The sequence below is a fragment of the Asparagus officinalis genome, chromosome 4, assembly GCF_001876935.1.
Source record: "Asparagus officinalis chromosome 4, Aspof.V1, whole genome shotgun sequence".
In the NCBI taxonomy this organism is placed as follows: Eukaryota; Viridiplantae; Streptophyta; class Magnoliopsida; order Asparagales; family Asparagaceae; genus Asparagus; species Asparagus officinalis.
Window position 1 is genome coordinate 44,515,369 of NC_033797.1, and position 25,389 is coordinate 44,540,757.

Sequence of the window (25,389 nt, forward strand, 5' to 3'; positions counted from 1 at the left end):
CGCTCTCCACAAGAATGATCTCAAAGAGAAGAGACAGGATCATGCCCCAAATGACCAGGACGAGCTCATCCAAGCGTCAAAGGTACCCTATCTCTCTCCCTTTAAATCTAGGGTTTCGAGGATCCAGTTGTTGATTAGTTTGCAAGAGTAAGTTACTTCGAATCTGAATTTTTCTAGAAATTCTTCCTGGCTAGTTTTTTAGCTTCAATCTGTAGGTTGGATTGCTAATTTAGGATTAAAACTCCTTTTTGCCTCATTTTCGGAGATAAAATTTTGAGAGTAAACGTTAAGAGTCTAGAATAATTTCTCTTTGAAAGATCTTGTTTGTTATGCATAAATCTAAGGAAGTTGGTGTTGGAAACATGATATACAACAAGGCAGAATATGCATATCGCGACTATTAATCAAAATTAATCAAAGTTTAGAAGAATACCTGAAATGCTTTATGAATTTTTTCAGCACTCTATGCTAGGATCAATCCAAAATAGCTTCCTCAAGAGGAAAAAAACCTTCAGTTGAAATCCATCTGTCACCAAAGAGGAGCAATACTAAGAGATATGTTCTCAAATTTCTATTTCTTTTCTGTTATTCTCTTATTCTCATAAGGCTACATGTGAACCTTATATATAGGATTAGACTTGCCTTATAGATTTTAATTTTAAATAATTCTTAATTGTTTAAAACTCTTTTCCATAACAATTAAAGATAGAATATTCTTTCCATAACAATTAAAAATAGAATATTCTTTTCATAACAATTAAGGATAGAAATAGAATTGTATTGTATGTATGCCTCTTCTAATAACATTAGTGAGAACAATTGGGTCCCATATCGAGAACCAACTATTAATCAAATAAGTAATTTTAATTTAATAATCAAATCTCTATCTGACCAACTGTTCATAGAAGCTCTGCCATAATATGGGATTAATTATTTATAAATAATATCTTACATTCAGTCCCCTACAGAATCATTTATTTTAGGCAACTCTTTTGAACAGAACAATTCACCTATTTGCTCATGCCTAAATTGTAATTCCTATGAACATAAATAAAAATTATTTTGAAACATCAAAATATTTTATTTTATAAGAAAATAAATTTTGAAACAAAACCATCTGCCGACAAGAATTTAATAACTTCATGGGAATGCATAATAAGTTAACTCATCACAATGAGCATATCAAATCTTATTTAGATATTCATTATTTCTCTAAATAAAATTTAGCAACCTAACATTTCAGATTGTATAACACTTGCTAAACAAGCTTAACCATCATATCAAAACATACTAAATTATCATATCGGAGATGACAATATCATTAAGTCAAAGGGACCATATAATAATTTAAATTATCTATCTCTTAGGTGACTTGTCCTAGAGAATCCAAATGCGATCTAGTGCTACACACATCACGATGTGTACTTATGACATACACTCAGGGAATCCCTATTCTAAATAGTTGATACCCACCATGACATCTCACATGTCTGTGTTATACATAATAATCTGTTATAACAAAGTTTGTTAGACCCTAGATGGGGGTGATTAGGGTCTTATGCTAATCTAATCCGATTAAAATGCCAATTAGAATTACTCAACAAATGTATTCTTGCAAGATAGATATACAAAGAGTTATGTGCAAGAATATGCAATGTACACAAGGTGATATATCCTATATGATAGAAATATATGCAAGGATATATGAATAATAAGATATATCCTAACAAGGAGATATAGACAATATATATGCAAGGATATAAAATTAACACAAGGGTGAATTAATCATAAACTAGATAGAGGGAAAAACAACAATGAGCAATTGACAAAGGCAATATGAATAATAAGCACGAATGTAAAAGTACGCCAATGCAATCACAAACAAAACGATATGTTTACGAGGTTCGGTCCCCACGACCTACGTCCCCGCTCCTCACCTCGAGGAGATCTCCACTATCTCAACCGGGTTTTCTACGTTCACCTGAACAACGTTTACACCTCACAATACAATCACTATGCAATCACACCTTACACACTAAGTGTTGGTCCTAGCCCGTGTCCTCCTCCTCAAGTGCTCGGTTACAACCTCTCCCTAGGCACGTCAACCGACGCCACTCCTCTTGGATTCGACCCCGTCTCTCACCACACACTTCTCTCGGTGTACAAGTGTATTACAAGTGAATCCTCACAATAAGCACAATATAAATCAAATGATTTGTTCTCTAAACAAGGTGAGAACTCAATTAAGCACAACTCTTGGTCACAAACCCACAACCCCAAATTATACTATGTATGTAAATACAATAAGCTCAATAGGTTGTGTGTGAACAAAGAGTATCAATAAAACAATTAAACTCAATATATAAATCTAGCTTATGGAAATTAAGATCAAAACAATAAATAGCTAGAATTGAGTTTAAGGAAAACTTCTCTATAGATCAAGAGTGAGAGAGAGATGAGTTGAATGCCCAAACACCAAAGGATGATCTCCTCTTTGCTCTTGTGAAATTTGCTTCACAAACTAAAAACCTCAATTGCTTAAAAGCTTTTTAAACCAAACTTAAACAAACGTTAAACAAGTTTAAACCCTTGTTAAACTATTTTAAAACAATCTCTTGGTTAGCTTGAGAGTTGAAGACAATGGGGTATTTATACCCTCTCACAACTCAGCCAAGAAACCCAAGCCAAAGGACAACAAAGCCCCCAGAAAGCTCCTCAGAAAAGTAGCCGTTGTGCCCAACGGATCTATTGTCGGTCGACCGAAAATTCCGTCGGTCGACCGATGAGAGCCAAAACACGAAGAAAACTTTCTGGACTAACGTCGGTCGACCGGAAATTCTGTCGGTCGACCGATTTGAGCTCTCGGTCGACCGGACCGGTCGACCGATGACTCTCTGGAAAAATACTGACGAATGGTCACTAGACCGGTCGACCGTACCGGTCGACCGAAAACTGACATCCCAGAAAAACAAAGCTGGTTTTAAAACACTGTTTAAAAATATCAAATAAATTCAGAAAAATGTAAAACTTTGGGGAATGATTGTAGACATGATAATACACATGCTACAAAAACTGGTTTTCTAAAAAGACTTCCCAAATGAGAAATATCATCATTTTACAAAATAGTCCAAAACATGAAAATATGAGATACTTGAATTTTGATGTTTTGACATAAACCAACTTTTGAAACTTTGTGAAATGTTTTTGTAGACTTAGTAAAACATGTATAAACTGATATTGAAGTCTATAAACTAAGAATACAATATTTTCACAAATACAATAGAAAATGAAACCTATGAGTATGATTCCGCTAACCTCCATTGGATATGATCGTTGAAGCTCTATTCCATCCATCCTCCAACTACGTTGTTTGTCTACAATAAATACGAAAACACAAATACTAGACAAACAACATTAGTGGTAAATTGTTTGTTAAACATCATCAAAACAAGAAGGCCAACAAAGTTATCATTTGCTAGTTATAGGTTAAGCACAAATTTAAAAAATCTCTAAGTTAGATCATATCTCAAAGCAAGTGACACATCACAGCACAGTGCATGATCTAACAAAATAATTTCTAAGAATATATAACAATTATAGTGATATCCAAATTATATGTGCAATAATTAAATCCATTAATATTACAAGAATATTACATAATTTATATTAGATGTTCAAGGGCATATTATTACTATTCCAGCAGTTGGTACACTTGATAACTTACAATCTTAAGGTGGCAAAACCTAACCTTAAAATGAAACAGTTTCTAATACAATTCCTTGATGTTAGTCAAAATTCAAGTTGGATTCTCATGGATATAGGCTTTCTTGAAAACTTGCTTCCTTTTTTTCCTTTTACCATGTGTCATTGCATAGAATCTCTTTCCAATTATTTAACTGTGGCAAAAATGCTTTTTGTTGCCAATACTTACTAGAATGAGTTGATGAATTTTTGGCTTATGCATCAAAATTGTGGTATTAATTGATAAGATGCTTTCGGTTGTAGTTACTATTATTCTTGATATGACGTCACAGCCATCAATTGCATATTTACGTAATAATGAATAAATTCACTCACGAGCTAAAGAACTATAGCTTTGAGGACATCCATTTGTACTAACATAATGAAATAATAGTTTGTATTGGACTTGAAACTCTTTGTGGACAACTACTTACTATTTTCACGTGCTTTTGCATTTAATTCTGGTTGAGACAGGCTTGCTTGTGGTTAAAAAATTACGAACTTCCTTCTTTATTTTGTCAAGTCTTCTATTAAAAAACCCTCTATATTAATGTGAAACAAGAGGCAAAGTTTAAAGCTTATCAGCTATTAAGCTTCTTTATACAAGATTTCTGCACAAAAATCAACAAGAAACTAGAATAGAAAGGTCTTTTGATTTCATTACAAAAATCTGGTGCCCTTTTTTTTTACACTTTTATTGACTTAAATACAATCGTTATAGTGAATGATTGATAATTATGTTAGACTAATTCAAACTCCTATAGCAACTACAAGTCTTTTCATGTTTACCAAACTGGTTTCTGCCCAGTGAGTTTAAAGAAATCCTATTGAGCATATCTTTTCCTCTTCATGCAATCTAATAAAAGAAAATGCGGTTTTTTTTCTTGTTGGCCTTGACTTCAAGATGCCAACTGTTCCTTTACTCAAAAAAAAAAAAAAGAACAATAATTTTGTATTGAATATAAGAAATTTTCTCTATTGCAAGTAGAACGAATTACATCGGTACAATATCGATTGTTAAAGTTTGCAATTGAACATTTTTCCTGGTATTCCAAGCCTCACTGTGATTTGGATGGCCAAGGCATCTTATGATTGAATATATCTACCAGGAGCCCAGAATGTCATCGTCTAATGTCAAACATCTTTTTCCTCTCCATTAGTGCTAAAAAATCTAAATGGGTCTGCACATTCAGGTTTCCTTCCTCCGCATAAACTTACTAGACGATTCCCTTATGAAAGCAGCGTGGTAAGATACATTCTTAAGTTTTTTTTTCGTATCTGTCTAGGAAGAGAAAAGGTTTAGAGGATAAAGCCAAATATATCTCCAAGTCCGGGAAGGCCTCTTTTTGGCTCCTTGCCTTAACCTTTCACAAAGTTGAATTCTGTTATCGTGCGCAAATTCCTCAATATCAATCATCCTTTCATTCTTTCTAATAAAGTCAAATTTGAAGTTTGCTCCTAGGATGCATGAGCATGAGCTTTTGTACCCGCCAATTGTCCAATTAGGTTTTGTAACTGGCCCCGTGCTTGGCTATAATTTCCGCAGCTGTGATATGTGCTAACTTAAGAGATTTCACATTATATTTGGTTGTGAAAGTCATTAATAAAACCTTCTCAACAAACAATTATTTTACATAGATGATGTCATAATGAGAATAGGATTTGGCGATGATATTTAGTCAGACATGCAGTCTTCTCCATCATTCGAGTGACTGCAATGAGTTAAAGCAGTTCATTAAAATATGAAGGTTTGATGCCTGATTGAACCCTAACCTAAAAGTAATTAGTTTGTCCTTTCATGATTGGCAAATGATATAATCCAAATTATTTACTATTAATCAAAGTATATTGTAAATTATTAAATGGAACATATATGTATGCAAGGACACATATGCATGTATACACACACACATGTGTATGTGTACATGCACACACACACACTGTGTGGGTGTAAATATATCTAACTATATATGTTTGTGTATAAACATAATACGTACCAGCACTACTGCATGTGCAAATGCACGTGCAATAAGCATTACAATTATTTATCTTGGTTCATATATATAAAGTGTTGATTGCATTTTAATACCCTAAAATTTCACTAGTTATTAACTTTGATGCCATCAAGGTTAAATTTTGCCAAAATTAACATTGTTGCAAAATAGCGTAATAATGTAATATTCTTATAAATTTAATTCAATTAATCTCTAAAAGATCCATATTATTAGGTGATTGGTTGAAATGCCTATTTATCAAGGTTTGATTCAAATAAAGTAATTGTTAGAAATTCATACATATTTTTTAGAAATAAAGTAATTGTTAGAAATTTATATGAATTTTTAAAAACATTTTGATACCCTAAAGTTTTGATTCCATTTCACCTTGATACACTGTCTACATTCTATTAGATTTTCTGTTAGATTCATGTCATGGGCTTAGCATGTGACATTTGGTCGTTTGGATCACTTACAACTGAGTAAAATAAACTTAAATGTAATACAAATTTAATAGAAAAACTAACAAAGTCTGAGAGGGTATATCAAAGTGAAATTTATTTGGAACTTTGGGATATATCAGTGTTGGAAAAACTTTAGGGTATGAAAGTGTTAAAAAAAACATGAGGGTATCAAAGTATCAAAATTATTTTAGAGTATCAAAGTGAAAGACTGGTAAATGACTGAGTACCAAAGTTAAAATATTTCTAGTTTTTAAAGCTAGTTTGGATATATTATTACATAGTTTAAATACTCTATGAAAGGCTTGAATATTTTAAGAAAGTTTTCCAATGACACACATTTAAATTATGTGTATAGTTTTAGTAGAAATTACTTGTTAAAGTAGATTATTTGAGATTAAGATCACATGCAAAGCTAAGTTGCATGGGTAGGGTTATAGGTATTAATACTGGTGCCGGTATGGTACACAACAATTTGTAAAAGGTAGGGTATGAGGACACAGTGTTATATATGTATTTTATATACTTATATGTTTTAAAACTAATAATTTACATCAAATTAATATTTTTTCATTTACATCAGATCAATATATGAGAAATAGATGTTGTGTAGAATAAACATCCTAAAAGCGTACAAGGAGTGTTTTAAAGTAAAACATGTATTATACAATTGAATATACGCTTGAATAAGCATATGCATATATTCAATAAACATCCAAGAGGTTTCAATACGGGTACAGGTTCGTGTCGAGTACGTGTTGGGTATAATATTGCTTCCTATTAGAAGAACCCAGGTAAGATAGATTGAAAGCTATGTTGCACGGATACCAATGCCAGTGCGAACACAGACATGGATGCGAATACGGGACATGACAAAATTATAAAAATCAGGATATGGGGACACAACTATGTACATACATATTAAAATTAATAATCGATATGAGACCAATATTGTTCTTCATTCATTATGAGAACTAACATCCTTATACCATTTTTATGTTTCTTTTATTGAGTAGTTTATAAATTAAAAATCCGCTCATTTTTGAACTAGATAACAATGTTTCAAATATTGGATATTGGAAAAATATCGGATGATCAAAATTCATATCGGATTGCGGATATCGGGAAAATATCAAGGATATGTGGTAAATATCATAATGTCATAACAGATATTTGCATGTATAGTATAATGCACTAACATATAATCTCAACATACTTAATGAAATCTAAGCATATGAAATGTAAATAATATATGTTTAGGATAACTAATCAACCTTGCAAAACAAACGGAAGTACAAATCAACGTAGCAACATTTCGTCTAATTTTTTTAGACCAAAATGTCATTTGATATACTAGAAAAATCATGATATCTCGCCCAAAAATTACCAAATGTAGTATATTATTTTGCGACAAGCTATTTAAAGGATATATTGACTGATATATTGGCCATATCGGAGACATATCACCCAAAATAGCCAAAAAGCGGTAAATGATATTTAAATTCTATATCGGTTGCGGAAGGCACTGTAAAAGGATATATCGAGCAATATATCTGGCCATGTTAAGGATATTTAAAACAATGCTAGAATCCAAAATGACCCTCTAAAATTATACTTATGAGCCAGGTATGTGCTAAAATGTATCTGTTCCAAGTCCAATGAGTTGCATAAATTTGCGGTGTAGTATAAACTATATGTTCAAGAAGTCTATCATGAGTTTTTTAAACTAAAACATGTGTTATATTATTGAGTACACATCTATATAAATTCATGTATATATTCAATAAGTTTCCAAGGATTGTCCGACATGGACATGGATATGGGAGCATAGATGAAGTGTCTGGGTAACCTAGATGCAAAGTTCACCTATGTAAAAATAGATTAATTTGAGATAAACGTTTGCAAAGAAAAAAACTTTATTTGAACCGTGAACATGGACCCATACGATAGAGAGACCATGAAGGAATATACACGGGTATATTCCGTGACAAAAGGGGCCCACATGATATAGATGGAGGTAATTCTTTGGGTGTTGTGCCATGTCTTAAAAACACACCAGCCACAATTTCAGAAAAGACAACTTGATAATTGCTTCTTGATGAAATTACTAATATGCCCCTTAATTTGTAAAGGGAACATGGAAGATGTCCACTTTTATACATTTTTTTCATACCCCTCGTTGGTTCTTTAACTAGTATGGATAAATATGTACGTATGTAAATATTTGTATGTACACACACACACTTGTCCTCACACGCGCGTGTATATATATTAATATATGTATATATATAAGTAATGTATGTATGCCTGTACATGAGTGTGTGTGTGCGTACGTCCATCCGTTCGTATGCCGGTACGTGCGTATTTCTTAATTTTTGCAATTGCAGATGCAAAAAGACTGTAGTTATAACAAAGTAACTAACTGCTATTACAATTAATTTCTGTTTGCAAATTCCAATTGCAGTAGTTGCAAATTTGCACATACAAAACAATCCCTTAAAGTGAATAATGGTGTATATTATTATAGCTGCCTTCAGTTCCAAATATTTGATCTGATATCTGCTTATTGATGTAACCCAGGTGTAAAATACTGTGTTTTGTGGAATTCCAAATCATGTTGGATAGATGTTAGACTGGTTTCAAAACAATTTGACTGACAAGAATTAGTAATGGGACTGGCTGCAATTAAAGTATCAGTTACCTAATGTTGGGAGACTAGAAATTTAAGTGAAATAGTATGCCTGTTAACTTTGAATGCTGCTTTCAGTTTAATACTTGATTGTTTATTTTCACAGGACATGTTGAACATGAGGAACTGCTATGATAATCTGCTTTCTGCAGCAGCTGCCACTGCAAATAGTGCATATGGTATGCCCTGATTTTATAATTTGAATGTTTTCAGGAATTTCTTTTCTTTGAATTGAGAAACCTTTGTGAGGACATCAAAAGATAGCAATCCATTCAAATAGTCATGTTATGCATCTTTAAGGCTGTGGCTTACGCTTAATTGAAATTGTACTATATTTCATTTTGAGGAATACTACTTGGAACTTTTGTTGACCTTTTCCCTGTTTTTCATTAGAACTTGCTTTAAACTTTTTATCTAAAACTGGATTCTGAACATGGAGTTGAGATGCACATTCAAGCCCATTATGACGATGGAAAGCATAAATGATGACTTATCTAAAAGAATCTATCATTTCTGTTTTCCTCAGGAACAAAAATAAGTAAAGAAGCAATTGATTTTAGGTTCCTAAGTATCTCTCTATTTCCTCGGTAATAAATTTTCTTAAGAAAATTATATTTTTTGAAATCCCTTTAAGTGATTTGTTTACAGTATACAAAGAGTTTCTTTGTATCATGGACTTTGTTGCGTAGACGAATTTCTGTAATAAGTGAATACTGATTATGAAAACGATAGGCAATACTGTCTATAAGATTCCTAGATATGTTAATGTCTGAGTATATTTCCGCAGTCTGAGTATGCATCCACACATGTCACAATCTTGTTTATATAAGCAACAAATCATTTCCTGCAAATATGCAGGCAATTTCTGGTCAGTCAGAGATGTGACATTAAGTGCCTATGTGTTATGCATGTTGGAAATTTCCTTTTTCTGGGATGCTAATTCTCTTCTCCATGTTTGGACATCAGTTTGTCAGGAGATGAGTGTCCATCATATGCAGTGCATCTGATAACCATGTTTCATCTTTCATTTTTCATTTGCTTCATCAATGTATATTTTCTATAGATCGAAAATTGAAATTATATAGTAGCAAGAGCTCTAATAGCAGGTTCATCTTTTGACAAAGATCATATGGTCCGTATGTGCTAATACTGGCTGATACTCCAAATCATGCAACAAATTTTGCAGGCAGTATATAGTACAAAATAGATGTAGTTCATTTGTTGGGGGGCTCATTATTGTATGCGAAATGATAGTCGATTCATTGGAGTTACTTAGACATTATATTATTTCGTGAAGAAGAAAGTTCAGAACAACGAAGTTTTTTTTGTCCGAACCACCCAACCCCCCGCAGAACCATTCGAGAACTTTTAAATATTGTCCAGTTATTAGTCGTTTTAAAGTAGCACCGTAATATGGAGCAGTGTTTTCATTGGGTTTTGCTGTATTAGCTTGATCTTAAGTTCCTACTTTTTCCCCATAAGTTGAACTTATGGGAAGTAAATGTGACAATTGTTCAGTTATGCTTTTCCTTATCTAATGCGCTTATACCTGTGTGTTCTCGCAGAGTTCTCAGAAGCCCTAAGGGAAATGGGTACTTGTCTGCTTGAGAAAACTGCAGTAAATGATAATGAAGAAAGTGGTAATTATATCCTTTTTTGTGTGTCTCTTATCTCAGATAAACTAGCTCAAGAGGAAAAAAAGAAGAAAAAGAAGTATATTGTTATGAGTTGATGCAAGCACGGCTTTGGATGAGCTGACATATCATGAGGGTCATAATATTTGTAGGAATGTTTTTGGGTGAAACTACTGCAGTTTCTTTAGTTACATGTTTATATGTTAGCATTTGCTGATTAGTTAAGTTGATTACTTAATTGTGAAATGCCCTCAATTATGAGGTTCCTGTTTGATTTATGCATGCAGGCAGGGTTTTGTTGATGCTGGGGAAAGTGCAGTTTGAGCTTCAGAAACTTGTGGATAGTTATGTGAGTCTCAACAGTAGACAAACCATAATCTCATATGTTCGTTGTTTTGATCCTGAAAAACTCTCACATAGCAGTGAAATAATATCATTCGTTTTCATTTCTCAGCGGGTGCATATCATCCAGACTATTACAACTCCATCTGAGTCTCTCCTCAAGGAACTCCAAACTGTGGAGGTTTGCTCTTTTAAATTTGATCTTTTTCACTGGGAATCGGAAGTGACTGAACTTCTGCTTTATTTGAGTTTTTCTTAGAATGGATGTGAGCATGTGGTGCTATCCAACACAGTCCACAATTTTAAGGTTCATGGGCCGGGTTGGATTTTGTCTAAAATCAGGTCCAGAGTAGTTTGCCTGACACACTTTTGGTGTGGCCCGCCCTTGCCCGATTTAGCCCAAGTTATTATAATTTAATTTTTTAAGCCAACCTGATCCTATTTTTTAAAGATCCGACAAACCCATTTTTTAAAGATCCTACAAACCTAGGTAGCCTAGCCCAAACAATGATAGTTTTATATACTGAAAAAGAATTTCAATTGTTTCAATTTTGCTTCTATTTTTGTTTCAATTGTTTCTTCTATTTGCATTTTTAAAATTTTAATTTCTGGAGATGAGAAGTCGAACGTTGAGGAGGTCAAGATGGAGGATAATAAGAGATAGAATGTCTAGCCATGATAGGACTGGATGGTAGTGTCCCACATGATCATTGTCATTCTATCAGAGAAAGTGAAATAGAATATCTAAAAGTGAAGTCTAGAGGGATGGTAGTTGTGGTTAATGTTGGGTAGGTAAAGGAAATGATACTGATGGGATCATTGATATAGTCAGCGGCGCATAAGGGTAATAGGAACCCTAGGATGCGTTATAGATTTGGCCATTACTACTATCACTACCGACCAAGATTACAGAATGTGTTAGGCAGTCTAGACGTCGGGCTCAACGCGTAGAACCTAGGTGCCTAGGCGGGGCATAGGCTTTTTCTATTTTTTAATTATAATCAATGTTATCGAAAGCGCTAGACACGACAATCTGCCAAACTAGTACCAAATGCCTAAGCGCTAGGCCTAAGAGGATTTTTTGCTTTTTGGTTTAAGTGGTGGTAGGGGAGGTTTTTTTGAAGGTCGTAGGAGTTAGAAGAGGTGTTTGTAGTTGGTGGAAGAGACCGAAGGAGTTTAGATGAGGTTAGAGGACGTGGGGGCAACAATAAAGGAACTCCGATCAAGACCTATGCAGTGCACTCTGCGTAAGAGGTCTTTGCTCCCCTAAGTGCTCCCAAAACCTAGGTAGGCGGGAGCTGTTTAAAATATTGCCACCAACTTTATGAGACTAATATTGAGAATGTGAGAAATATGGATAACCACTTTCATTGGTTGGATGGGGAGAATGGAGAGGATGGAGATTATATGTGAGGACGATGAGTAGACATCCATTTGATTATAGGAAATTTTTTTACAAAATTTTAGCGGAACTATTTTTTTTTAAAAGGAAACCTAGAGTCTATGGGGTATTTTTTGTAATCAGAATGAGAGTATGAGAAAGCGTGTTAAGATTTGAGGGAGAATGTTTTTTTATTTATAGCGGAGAGAATGTTCACATGCTTCGTAAAAATAGAACTTTTAACTCAACTCATATTTTGAAACCCATCATCGATGGACATATTTGACACCTGATTGAGACGAAATGAAGAAAATAATTTGAATAGATTTGACAGAAAGTTAAAAAAAGAAAAGAGTTGTTTGGGCTCTCTCTTTTAGCAAGTAGATGCCTAGACTAGACATCTGTTTGCTAAAATGAGAGTCAATACAAACGATTATCTTTTTAGCAAGAGCACAAAATTAGGCCCTAGCTCAACTAGCAGTGGGCAACTACACTGCTGCAGCAACGACTCGCTTCCAACAGACCAATGATTGCCTACTACTTGCTATAGCTGGGCTCAGGCCATCCTGCGGGCCTAGGTCTAGTGTAGCTTATGGGTTGGACTAATTTTTTTAGTATAGCAATATTTTAGCTACGCTTTTTTGTTTTTTAAAAAAATTAGGCTCGACCTGGCTAAAATAAAAAATAATAAGCCAAGCCGGCCCTACTACTACGGTCCCCGGTTTAGAGTGAAGCCCAATCAAACCCATGGCTTGGTTAAATTGTGGGTTGGACTGGGTCTGTTCAGCCCACGGTTCGAACCTGACCACGCTCATCCCAACCTTGAGGTCTTCTAGATTCTTTTGCTAAAATAATTCCTAACATGTAGGGAGGGAAATGAACCAAATAATTAACAAATAGTTCGTTAATTGTTTGTCTAACTTTTCGATTATCTAGTTCATTGAACATTAAGCAAATATTTTTTAGTATTTTGTTCATAAACGAATAGAACTTAACCAAATGTATATTTCATTTATTTGATTATCAAATATTAGTTTAAGATTTTAACTATTATAATTTGTATTATTAGATGCAGTATGTTATGTTTTTGACCTATGTCTATTTTGTAATACAAGTTTTATGCTAATTTTGACGAACTTAAAGAGATTTATATTAGTTTTTAAACCAACATTATTAACCAAATAAAACTAGCTTTTTAATTATATTACTTAATATTCGTAAACTATGAATTATTAATCAAATAAATATACCATAATATTTGATAAATATTCTCGAATATTCAAAAAAACTATCCGTATTCGAATTCAAAGAGGTTCAAATATTGATATTTGAATCCAAAGATTTTAAATGAATACAAATACAAGCACCTTAGTATTTGTTTTGGTTTGATTCTTTGCCAGCCCTACTAGCAGGGCACGTTGTTTTGTCTTCTGCATTATTATATCCAAATCAATCTTTCTAATGACATTGGCAACATTGCTCAGGCAAGCTTCTCTTTGTCTCTGGCCTCCAGTCCTCAAATGTTCTGTTCATCTTTCATCAGCAAAATTTTCAGGATGTAGATAAATTTGGTGGGAGTTTAGTTTTAAGTGCATTCTCTGACACTTACTGATGTTTTATTTCATTTTTTATAATTTCTGACATCACGATAAAGCCGATTCTAAGATATTTCTAGGAAGCTTCTATGTTTCTAAAAGAATGTACATTGGAATTTACATTGATTTTCTTTTTTCCTTGAAATAACAACCTTCCTGTTAAAGAAAAAGTAAAGCAGAGGAATTTTTTATTTAATCATATTTATTTGCCAATGCAGGAGATGAAGCATCAGTGTGATGATAAACGGTAAGAAGTCAGTATGATTGTTCAGTTCTTACCCACAGTAGAAGTGCCTTCTTCTCACTTGAGTTGTGTTATATCAGAGATCTGTACAAATTCATGTTAACAGCACAGAGAGAAAAAGGGAAGTCAAGAAGCGCCAAAGGTGAAAGTTTTTCATCACAACACTTGCAAGAAGCTAAAGACGACTTCAAGGAGCAAGCAAATTTATTTGTCTTTCGCTTAAAATCATTACAGCAAGGACAATCTCACAGTCTTTTGACACAGGCTGCTCGGCACCATGCTGCGCAGGTTGGTTCCATGGATTTGCAATATATCTGATTGGCTGATTGAAACAGGGATTCATGTGATTTTCACTTTCTCCATGTTTTGCATCAGTTGAATTTCTTCCGGAAAGGGGTTAAGTCCCTTGAGTTGGTTGAACCACACGTTAAAGTGGTTGCTGAACAACAGCATATTGATTATCAGTTCAGTGGGCTTGAAGATGATTATGCGGAGGATGATGATGAGAATTGTTACAGTTATGATGGGGAATTGAGTTTCGACTATGGAAAAATTGACCAAGGTCAAGAAGTTGTCTCATTATCCGGAAATTCTATGGAGGTAATATTAATAGTATCCAAATTTTAGTATAATAGATATATCTAACTATAGTAAATAAATAAATACATAACTATACTAAACATCATGTGCCTTTAATTAATTAATTTGAATTAATAAGATTGGGATTATGAGAAGAATTTGAAAATGTATAGTTTATGTATGTATGCATGTGTTTGACTTGAAGTATTTGAAGGGTATGGTTTATGTATGCATGTGTGTATTTTATGGTGCATGTATGAGTTTTGGAGGGCACTTTTATAATAGTATTAGATGTTTGTCAAGCAAACATAGCATTAAAGAGTAAATGTAATAATATTTATCAAGTAAACATAACATTTAAAGAGTAAATGATTGGTAAGATCTTGTTTCTAGAAAGATTATGCTGATGATTGGTAATGACTACCGACTTAGGTTTCCCATATGTGTACCATTGTTTGAATTAGATGATTATTATATCATGGTCTACTTTCTAATATTTTACTTGATATTTAGATAATGATACATTGCATTGGCCATCTGATTGATCTCATACTTAATGGTGCATAATATGATGTTGTCGTCCCCTTATCATGCAGTTGGATCAAGTAGACAACATCAATGCCCCCTCCACTACTGAAATTTCACAGGTGAAGCTCTCCTCATACTTTGTGATGATAAAGATGACACATTTAGTTATGAGAACCTGCCTTCTCATAAATCTAATTTGGAAAAGACCACGAAAGGATTTCTCCGATTTGGAAGAATCTGTTGACTTTTCGGTAGGAATAAGACCGGAAAACCCAAAGAGAAAATCATTTACATTCTCAGTCAGATGTAAGTTTATATAAATTGAACTTTGGAAGAAGTAATTTTAGTATAATCTAAACCCCTAAGAACTTTCAGTGTTTTGCAGTAAACCCCTGATAACTTTCAAAATCGCACTAAACCCCCAATAACTTTTGGAATTGCAGAAAACTCCCAATAAGTTTTCCGCATTTACAGATACCCCCATAAATTAGAACTGAAAAACAACATAAAAATGCATTTCAAAAGTTATTGGGAGTTTAGTGTAATTTACCCAAAAGATATTGGGGGATTTCTGCAAAAGTTATTGGGGTTTATGTGTGATTTTGAAAGTTATTGGGGTTTGAATCTAAAATGCTGAAAGTTCTTGGGTGTTTAGTGTAATATACCCTAGTAACTTAGGGGGAAACTGAGTTTGTGGTTAGATTAAAGGAGTAAGGTATTTGGTTTATATTTTACATATTTACTTGAAAAATCTTTTGAAACCTCATCTTAGACATGGTAGAGTACCATGACTACACTAATATGCAGCTTTGACTCATTTTGAGAAATTGTCTTTTAAGTCTGTTATTGTACGATTGGAAAAGGTCACTATCAGAAAAAAATTAGCAAACAATAAAAATGAAATCGTCATACATTCGTCTTAGATGCAACTTAAGAAGTTAAAGTGTTGTACATATAGTTTCTGCATGCGGCAAACCTCGTATATTATATGTAAATTTACCCATATTTCACAAAACTAGAAACATGATCCCCCCTACCCCTCCTCCCCAAACAAAAAAAAAAACATTCTTTTGATCTACTTTAAACTAAATTGTGAAATCAATGTTAGGTGTCAATTGCATAATATCTTCTACATGTAGTTTCTTCATCTACTGAATGTAGCAACAAATTTTGAAATCGAATCTCTCTCCCTCTTCCCCTATCATCTGTCAACATTTAGTGTCATGTAAATATTTTTCTATCAAAGATAAATCCAATAGTTTAACTAAAGAATTAGGTGATCATATATTCAACTATAATTCTCTCTTTCCTCCTAATCCATGTCACTAAGGTTTGGCCCCTCAGGAAGTTAATTAGTGGACATTATACAATGTGAGCCTCTCGTGATTCAACAGTTTCAGCTTATAGTTCTTGATCCAACTTCATTTATATGTTTTTTACCTCCCTCTGAACTTTCCAATGTGGCACTAATTTAGTAACACATTAATTTTAACAAATCTCTCATATCATGTATGATATGTCCATAGGAATTACACCGGCCTACAATTCACATGATGATTACCTAATATGAAATAGGAATTACAGGGATAGCACATCGCATTACAAGTATTACATGGACCACCATCAAACCAGCTTCCGTCACATGTGGATACATCCTCCATAATCCAGCACAAACAGTAGTGCATTCTTATCTTCTTGCTTAGATCTGGACCTTTACACACTATATTTTTATGAATTTGACCTCTGAGGGAAGAAGATATGATATGGATTAGTGTTCAGATCCAAAAGCTTAAACGGATAGATTTAACTTCAATTCCAAATTTGTCAATACTTTGCACCAAACTTTATTACATGGGCCTGTTTCAAGCACACAAGAATGTGGATATTAATAGGCTTGTAAAAAGCCTCTCTTATAGATAATTTCAACCTTGAATTGAATGTTAGCATGGTCATGACAAATGGATCTTAGGATTTTGCAGACACAACATGTGTCATCAAATGAGTGACAGCTCATGGTTATAAACTGTTAGAAGGTTTGCTAGAGATGTGCTGTAACAGTTCTAGTGGTTGTGCACACCTTAAACGGGGGAAATATAATTACAGTTAAGTAAGTCTATAACATCCGGAGCAAGGTTATAGTACAGGCATTAATTATCGTCTGGCAACACACATCACTGTTCAATTTGCAGTTTCTTAAAATATGGAAAATAAAGAATATGACATTAAAAAGTATTTTGAATTTAAATGGTACAACAATTTATTAGATATTGCTGATATTACCTCATTGTCAAAAGAAAACCTGAAACTTGTCAACCAGCCATGAAAGAGCCTTAAAACTTGAAACAGTTAACTGTTCAAGTTCAATGGTAGAAGGGAGTGGCAAAAAGTATTTAGGTAGAACACTGAAGGAGTAGTATTTGTTTTAATTAATTGTTCATTTAATTTCTTTCAAATCTAAAGAGGATCATTTTGTGTAATGATCATTAGTTTATTTCTGTTATGCTTGGACATCTAATCATATTGAACTATTTCTTGGAGTTGGGCAATTTAAGTAAACATCACCCATTATAAATTATGTTCTGAAATCTTCTGAAGTCTAAGATGCTTACAACTACCGTCAGGGATCTGAACTATACTAACAACTCGATTATTTGGCGCTAGCAATATATGTGATGTTTGACCTGTACAATTGGAAATCCTGAAAGCTAAGCACCTCATCTGGCTCTTGTATCTATTTCTGACATGTTTCATACCTGTGTCTGACTCCGACACTCTCTGAATGCATACGAGTACCCAGACTTGTACCTATTTATATAGTATACGTTTTAAAGATTTGTATCCAGATGTGTACTAATATAAATTACTAGTTTCAAACTTTCAATATATAAGTTTGCCCTGACAGCTTATCTTTTACAAATTTTGTGTCCTACACCCGCACCTGTACCCGTGCAACATAGCCTGATGCTTTCTGTTGACATTTGCAGGTGTAAGTATGATGTTTTTTGAGATTCTATTAGAAAGGGGAACTTGAAACAGTCAGGAAGAAATAGAGTTATTAATTTATAGTTATCACCCTAAGAGAACCTAATTGAGACAACTAATAGCAGCTGCAAGAAGTCATATGCTGTTTCATGTAGAGAGCTTAATGGAGACAACTAACTTGAACTGCAATAGAAATCATACGCAGTTTCCTGGGGGGAACCTGATGGAGACAACCTACTTCAACTGCAGTAGAAATCATATGCAGTTTCCTGGAGAAGGTAACTTAGGGACATGGCAGTGTTAGGATTAGGAAGGAATACTGTGAATCTGTCCTTGGTTGAAACTATTGTCAAATATTATCTACTGTTGGAGGAAACATAGTTTTGTTACTTAAACTGTTAAATATATTACTATTATATCATCAGGATGCAGAATGTTAGTTACTTTTGACTGTAGAAGTTTCATTATGGTCACCAACTCTATTAATTGCTAAAGCTATTCAGAGTTAACTCTTATAGACAGTGATGCTAAGAGTCAAGTATCACAACCATTTCTTGTTGTTTTTTGTTTTTACTCATGCTTGTGTTATCACATTGTCTCTTTGCAGGAAAGTTTAGGCAAAAGTCGGACGGAATTTGTTTCTTTTGATAGGAGGCCGAGGGCTGGTAGCCAATCAGCACCAATTTTAACTGATAAGTTTGAATTATCTGAGAAGATAAATCTAATACAATCTTCATTAACAAGGAAGCCCAACACATATGTTTTACCTACACCAGCTGATGCAAAGAGATCTCCTTCCCCATCAGAGCCAAATAAGCTTGTGAAAGATATAAAAAATGAACAGCCAAGCTCCACCAAGGTACCAAAAGCACAGTCAGTACTCAAAGAGAGCAATATTAACAGTGGTCCTATTAAATTACTAGTTCCGTTGGCAGAAGGGTTGTCCATATCACAGTTTGATTCTCATAATTCTTCTGATGCTAAAAAGATCAAAAGACAAGCTTTCTCAGGTCCCCTGACTAGCAAAGCTTGGTCAAACAAAACCATGTTTTCTGCAGGTGAATATCCTCCTGGCCGCATTTCTGCCCAGAAATCTGTGTCTCCAAGAGTCTCCCTGAGTGCATCACCTCCTCCAGCTCTGTCACCAAGAATTAACGAGCTTCATGAACTTCCCAGACCTCCAATTACTTCTGAAAACCTTACAAGACCATCCAATTTGGTTGGCCATTCAGCCCCATTGGTGTCTAGGGGTCAAGAATTTTCTACTGCGAATAAAACGCCAACAGTTGCATCACAGAAAGCATCACCACTACCGATACCACCTGTGATCATGGCTCGTAGTTTCTCTATACCCTCAAGCGGTCAAAGGATGCCTATGTTGACCACAAGCAAATTGTTCGAGGTTCCTCATGATACTGGCACGAATGAATACACTTCTTCGCCTCCTCTGACACCTATATCTCTCACAAGTAATCAACGAACTTCTGAATCAGTGGTCCATGCTACTAAACCTAAAGGTGAGATCTCTTAATAACTTTATTATATTCACATTATTTCGTCTATGATCACCATTATTTTACATGTTTGATTCCAGAAGAGTGCCTGTGTTTATCTTTGTCACATATATTTTTTACCATTTAAATTTATTTTGTTGATGTAATTGCTTATCTTGTTCTCAAGGGGAACAACATCTATCTATCTGATTCCATTTCCTTATTATGGAACTGTCTTTTATTTTTTATTTCCCATACAATATGACAGTATTAGAAACACAAAAAGGTAGCCGTGTTTCTCATGAAATATATTGGGGACGTAATGATTTTGCACTAGTTTGTCCATCTCGGTTCACTTAACTTTTTTTTCCCTTTGTATTAGTAGGACATACTCAACGGTAGGTTTTTCCCATCGTGCTTTCATGTTAAACAAATCTTTAGATCAATCAAGGTGGTGAATCTGCCATTTTATAAAGAACAGTTTAGGCAAATATGATAAGGAGCTAAGGACATGAACTTATTTCTGAAAAACCTTAAATACTTCACATCTGTCAAATTCTAAAGGAGTTATCTCAGTATATACCTAGGAAAATGGCTTTTCCTAAAGGGCTTCACATAGAGCTATTCAGGGATGTGAACTTCCACTCCATTCTCACATGCATAAGTTAGGAGGGAGGAAGGTATACTATCAACAAATACAAGGGGAAAAAATGGAAACACGCATGTATAGTAACAGAAAGTTTTAAAATATGTTGTATTAGATTTAACTACAACAATCCATTATGAATCCTGAAGACAGTTGACAAAGATTGTGGAACTAATTTTCAAACAGAAATAGAAGAAGTCTACAGTATTGTACATCATGCATTCTGACTCATGAAAGTCCTAAGATTTTCCCCAAAAAAAATTAGTTCTTGAAAATAGTGTGATCAGACAGCTTGGGCAACTTCTTGAAAACGAAAACTAGTATGTCTTATGCTCTACTGGAGTTCAGTTTCTAGTAAAATGACAAGTAACATCACTTAAGATTTATACCTAGTAATAGTGCATGTAGTTATAAGTGGGGCCTTCTCATTGCTAATTTGAAGTGTACATGTTGACCACCATGTTAAATTGGTGACATTGAGAACATCGCAAAATGATTTTTTGTAGAGGAATGACCTTTGAGCCTTTGAGCAGGTGGGTTCTTGCTCACTGGAAAAGGCTATAAAATTTTATTGCTAGAACTGGTTTTTGATTGCATAAGCAAAGCTATGGCACTTATAGACAAGTATTCTAATGAAGAGAGAAGATAAATAATAAAAGAGATGGGAAAATCATGAAGATATAAAATTTAGCAGAAAAAATCTGCAACAAAACTATGTTGGGCATGCTGAGAGCATTTAGGCAGACTCATCTATATCAGAAATGAATATAGAATCAATGAATCTGGTCAACAATCTGTGAAAGGGAAATCATTAGCATATTGCATAATCTAATTGTTCTATACAGATGGCTGCAACTGTTAATGACAGTGTACTTTATTTACACCAGGCTAACACTTGCATGCTGAACCTTTTTGCAACCTGATTTCATAGCCCATTCCTCTATCCCGCTGTCCGTTTGTACTACTCTCTCGAGGTTATTTCATTATCAATTCCTACGATTGTACTTGGAGAAGTTCTTAAGATGATGAAAGGTGAGTTTTTATTCTAATGAGCTTTTTGGGGTCTTGAGTTTTGGCCGCTTTGTTTTGATCAAAGAAACTCGAATGTACAACTAGTGACGGTTTGTGGCCTGGTTCAAAGTTTTAAGCTTCACTTAAATAATGAAGTTCCAAGAACAACCTCCTTAAGAGTCATCTTAGCTTGATGTGCCCGATGTTCCCTTTTTGGATTGTTGAATTGGATGGATGATCTGTTGACAGGAGCAGCGTAATAAAGGGAGGCAGAGGATGTGACTGAAGAGCTTGTATTAGAAGCTAGTCTCTTCTTAATATTTGAGTTATGATGATGCTAGATTGTAAAGGGGAGTAGGTTGCAGAGAAAGGCATGGGATGGCAGCCTGGGGGTTTTATTCTTTTGTAAAATGTTTGTTGTGAACGAACAGTGAGGAGACAAGTCAGTAAAGGAGAATGGCTAACGACCGTGAAAAGATTCGATTTTGTCTTGATTTAGTAATATCAATGCTTACTGTTTAAGTTTAATTAACACTCTTGTTTCCAGATGAGGGTTACTAGGATGATTGAGCTTGTGGTCGTTAGTTAATTTTTTCTTTAGCAAATTAGGGCTGTTTAAATATTTGAGATTTATTAATTGCAATTCTTTTTAGTTGATAAAGTTATTAGGATATGTGATACCCGATTCAGTTTGTTGGTTTTTATGATGATGGAGACTTAGCTTCCTGTACCATTCTTCATATGGAAGTTACTAGCAGATTGGATGTTGTAAGAAGCTCGGGTGGGACAAACACTTACCTTAAAATATCAAGTGAACTTGAAAGCTATTAGTTTTCATTTTTAAGTAACAAATCTTAATTATCTAAACTCCTTCATTTGCTGAAAGAAAATAATTAACAACCCAAAAGCTCAATCATCTTAGTAAGAAGGATGTGACTCAAGAAGACATTTCTAAGGCCTCCGTTTGCAATATCAGAATCAAAACAATGAGGAAGCAAAAGCATGGTGCGGAAGAAAATTTTCAGAAGCAAGGATTTCACAACTTGAGCATTGAGTTGGGCAAATGGGTAATTGGATTTGATTATCTAATCAGAAAGGAATAATTTAGAAAGAAATTAGACTGTGATTTCGGGAATAAGTTTTATAGTAAGTTCGACAACAACAAGAAAAACAATAAATAAAGCCTTTATCTGAAATGTTTGACAAGGTTATAAAATATGATTTATGAGGCTGCGTATGCACTTGGCACGTGCTAAATTCACCAAAATAGAGAAGAAAGAGAAAAAAGATGATAATAATAAAGCCTTTATTCTGAATGCTTGACAAGGTTATAAAATAAGATATGTGAGGCTGCATAGGCACTTGCAGTTCCTAGGTGCATGAAAAGTTGGGACATGTTGCTCTATAGGCTGTATGCTAGGGAGAAGGAGAAAGGAGGAAAGAGGAAAAGGAGATACAAAATGCTGTTGACATTGATGCGCTTAGGAGTTCTGTTGGCCCATAAAACTGCAGGGTCGCTTTTCTTCTCTCCTCTCTTTGTTCCAGGTGGCACCAGACATCAATATCTGCCATGTGTAGCAGCCAGCAGCAGGGTCTCTGAGTTTTTCCATTGTTTTCCCCTCTTCTTCTTCTTTGTTCCTCTTCATTTTCCTTTTCTGCTTTTCTATCTCATCCCATTCTTCTGTTTTTGCTTGCACATAAGCAGATAGAGGCAACCTGTGTAGTACATGTGCTGTAAGGTGCATTCTTTGATGTCCGACCACATGGTGGCCCATACTGCTCTTTAAAACATTGACATTTAAAGAAAATTATCCTTTGTATAATCATGCAAATAAAACACGAAAGATATTGAAAGTATCTAGTCACTACTAAGGCATGAATTGTCTAAACTAACATTGAACTACCATGAATTTCCGTTACTTTCCCCATTTTTTCATTAAACTATCATAAACTTAAACTGATAATTGTCTGTCCCTTCTAACTTTCATGCACGGCACCCCACAAATCAATGTGACCTATTGAGGAACAGATATTATCATGTGAAAGTCAAATGACACGTTTAGTAAAAAAAAAACAAGATAATGGAGGGTAGTTTACTGAAAATTTCTGGCAAAGCTTTTGTAGCTTTTTGTAATGGTAGGTCATTGGGAGAACAGGGAAATTCAGCGTCGTTTTCTGTAATATAGCCATTATAAGTATAAAAAAAAATTTAAGACTATTTAACTGATATTGGATGGATCCATAATCCTGATACACATTCAATTCATTAGATATGTTTCACATTATGTTTCTCGTAGAGAATTTATTTTTTCCTTTTTGTGCTAGGCACAAGATTGGTTTTCCTGAACACATGAAACATTGTTGTTCAGATGGTTCTTGTCATTGGTGGGAAACATCCAAACATAAATGCACTGTGATTAGCATTTTGTTCAGAAACTGAACCCAACTTCATTTCTGCCCCTCACTTTCAGAAAGGTGAAAAAAATAGAACAATCTAAAGACAGTCTTGCAAACACTGCCATCAGAGAAAACTATGCTATTGACTTTTCAATTATGACATTCCTTCGTTATATGCATGCATTAGGTAATCTTTGATCAAGTCAATTTTCTCTGAGATGGGTTAGCTTTCCATGAGAATGCTCAGGCGGTCTCAGTTGTCGAGATTAGGCATGCATAGGATGGAGCATTCACAGAATACATGCATCTATGCTGTAATCAGCAGTTGGGTGGCATTCAAAACCTGTACATAGCAAGGATTACATCTTGATATTAGTTGTGCTTTTAGTTCGCACTGATTGGTATTCAACTATCAGTATCTGAAAGTTATCTGTTGTGGCAATTTATCAGTATCTGAAAGTTATCTGTTGTGGCAATTTTAGATTGGGTACAGTAATAGTATGGGTGAATACAGCCAAAAACCTTCTATTCATACATTATCAAATCCACTTGCGGTACTTCAAATGTAAGTTTTCTCATGTACCAATCTTTATTATCAAGTATCAGCTGCCTAGTCATTATTTGTCCAATATCAGCCATAACTGCAGGTTCCAGTTCAATCATATCAACATGCTGAAACCTGATCTAATGTGACTGGCATTTGGTGAGAAGACCTTGAGAGTTTTCACAGATGACAACCCTTTGAGGATTAAAGAGAAATGAGGGTGCATTTAAAGGCCATGAAGACGTATACCCGCTCCCATCCTTGGAATAGGCCATGAATCGTTCCACTGGGGCAACTTGTCGTTTATTTTATCCTCAAATTAGGCCATTTATCTGATATATTCATTGGGAAATTCTTCTTCTACATAGTAGGGAACTTTCATGGCTTCTGAGACTTGTGCACATGCCCCGTCCTGCATGACACCACGAGTAGGTTCAGACCTTTGTCTCCCTACTGTGTATGTAAAGTATTACTCATTTGTTCCGATTAAATTCTTGACACATTTATCTGATATACCATCTTGTTGGATTCTTAACACATTCACATTTAAGTACTCTGAAAACTGCCCCTCGCTCAAGGGGCAGTAAGAAGTGGAAGGAGAGACCAATGTGATGTCCCATGGTTTATTTCGTAAACGTGGCGTGCTTTTTGTTCCTTGCATCGACTGTCTTCATTTACTATGTCATCTCAGTATAATGCTAAGATATGTTTCAGAAAGAGGAAACATAATGGACCAACACATGGCTCCTCTTGAATCTTAATTACGGAAATTAAAGGTCGATGAATTCTGATGTATGATGACTTTTATTTTGTAACATGATCAGTGTTTATGATGCATGAAATTTTACTTCGTTTTTTAGCTGCACATGTCAGCTAAATCTAGGATTTGTTATGTTGTTATTGCAGGTTTTACATGATAATACACTTTGTGCTGTCTAATTCTTCCAAACCGTCAGCAACGCCATCTAGTTTGTGTACATGATAACCTGTGCATTCTTAGTCTTCCCCCACAAAATCTCCTGGTGTTGTGTATTGATTATAAATAATGTACTTTGTGATGCGATTCTTAATGAAAAAAATTTTGTTTCCAGTAACCAGCAAGGCTTTTCATATCTTTTGACTATCTGT

General features: G+C 34.5%; 1 protein-coding gene across 5 annotated transcripts; it reads left to right on the top strand.

Moving 5' to 3' along the window:
• Positions 1-25,389, top strand: LOC109837347 (uncharacterized protein At2g33490-like). 5 transcript variants are annotated; one of them, XM_020405549.1, is made up of 11 exons: positions 1-82; positions 8,992-9,064; positions 10,451-10,525; positions 10,807-10,868; positions 10,974-11,042; positions 14,056-14,084; positions 14,162-14,369; positions 14,457-14,681; positions 15,257-15,307; positions 18,778-19,687; positions 25,168-25,389. In XM_020405549.1, exons 2-11 carry the CDS (start codon positions 8,995-8,997, stop codon positions 25,176-25,178), a joined length of 1,710 nt encoding a protein of 569 aa, XP_020261138.1. In that variant the 5' UTR covers positions 1-82; positions 8,992-8,994; the 3' UTR covers positions 25,179-25,389. The 5 variants fall into 5 exon arrangements, with proteins under 5 accessions (XP_020261138.1, XP_020261136.1, XP_020261137.1 ...); XM_020405547.1 differs by lacking the exon at positions 25,168-25,389 and adding an exon at positions 24,353-24,915; XM_020405548.1 differs by lacking the exon at positions 25,168-25,389 and adding an exon at positions 24,365-24,915.

Excerpts from the sequence above, each read along its gene's own strand:
- LOC109837347 (XM_020405547.1), top strand. The coding sequence starts at position 8,995 with ATGTTGAACATGAGGAACTGCTATGATAATCTGCTTTCTGCAGCAGCT. Across the intron at positions 10,526-10,806 it reads AAATGATAATGAAGAAAGTG|GCAGGGTTTTGTTGATGCTG; the intron begins GTAATTATATCC and ends TTATGCATGCAG. Across the intron at positions 14,370-14,456 it reads CTCGGCACCATGCTGCGCAG|TTGAATTTCTTCCGGAAAGG; the intron begins GTTGGTTCCATG and ends GTTTTGCATCAG.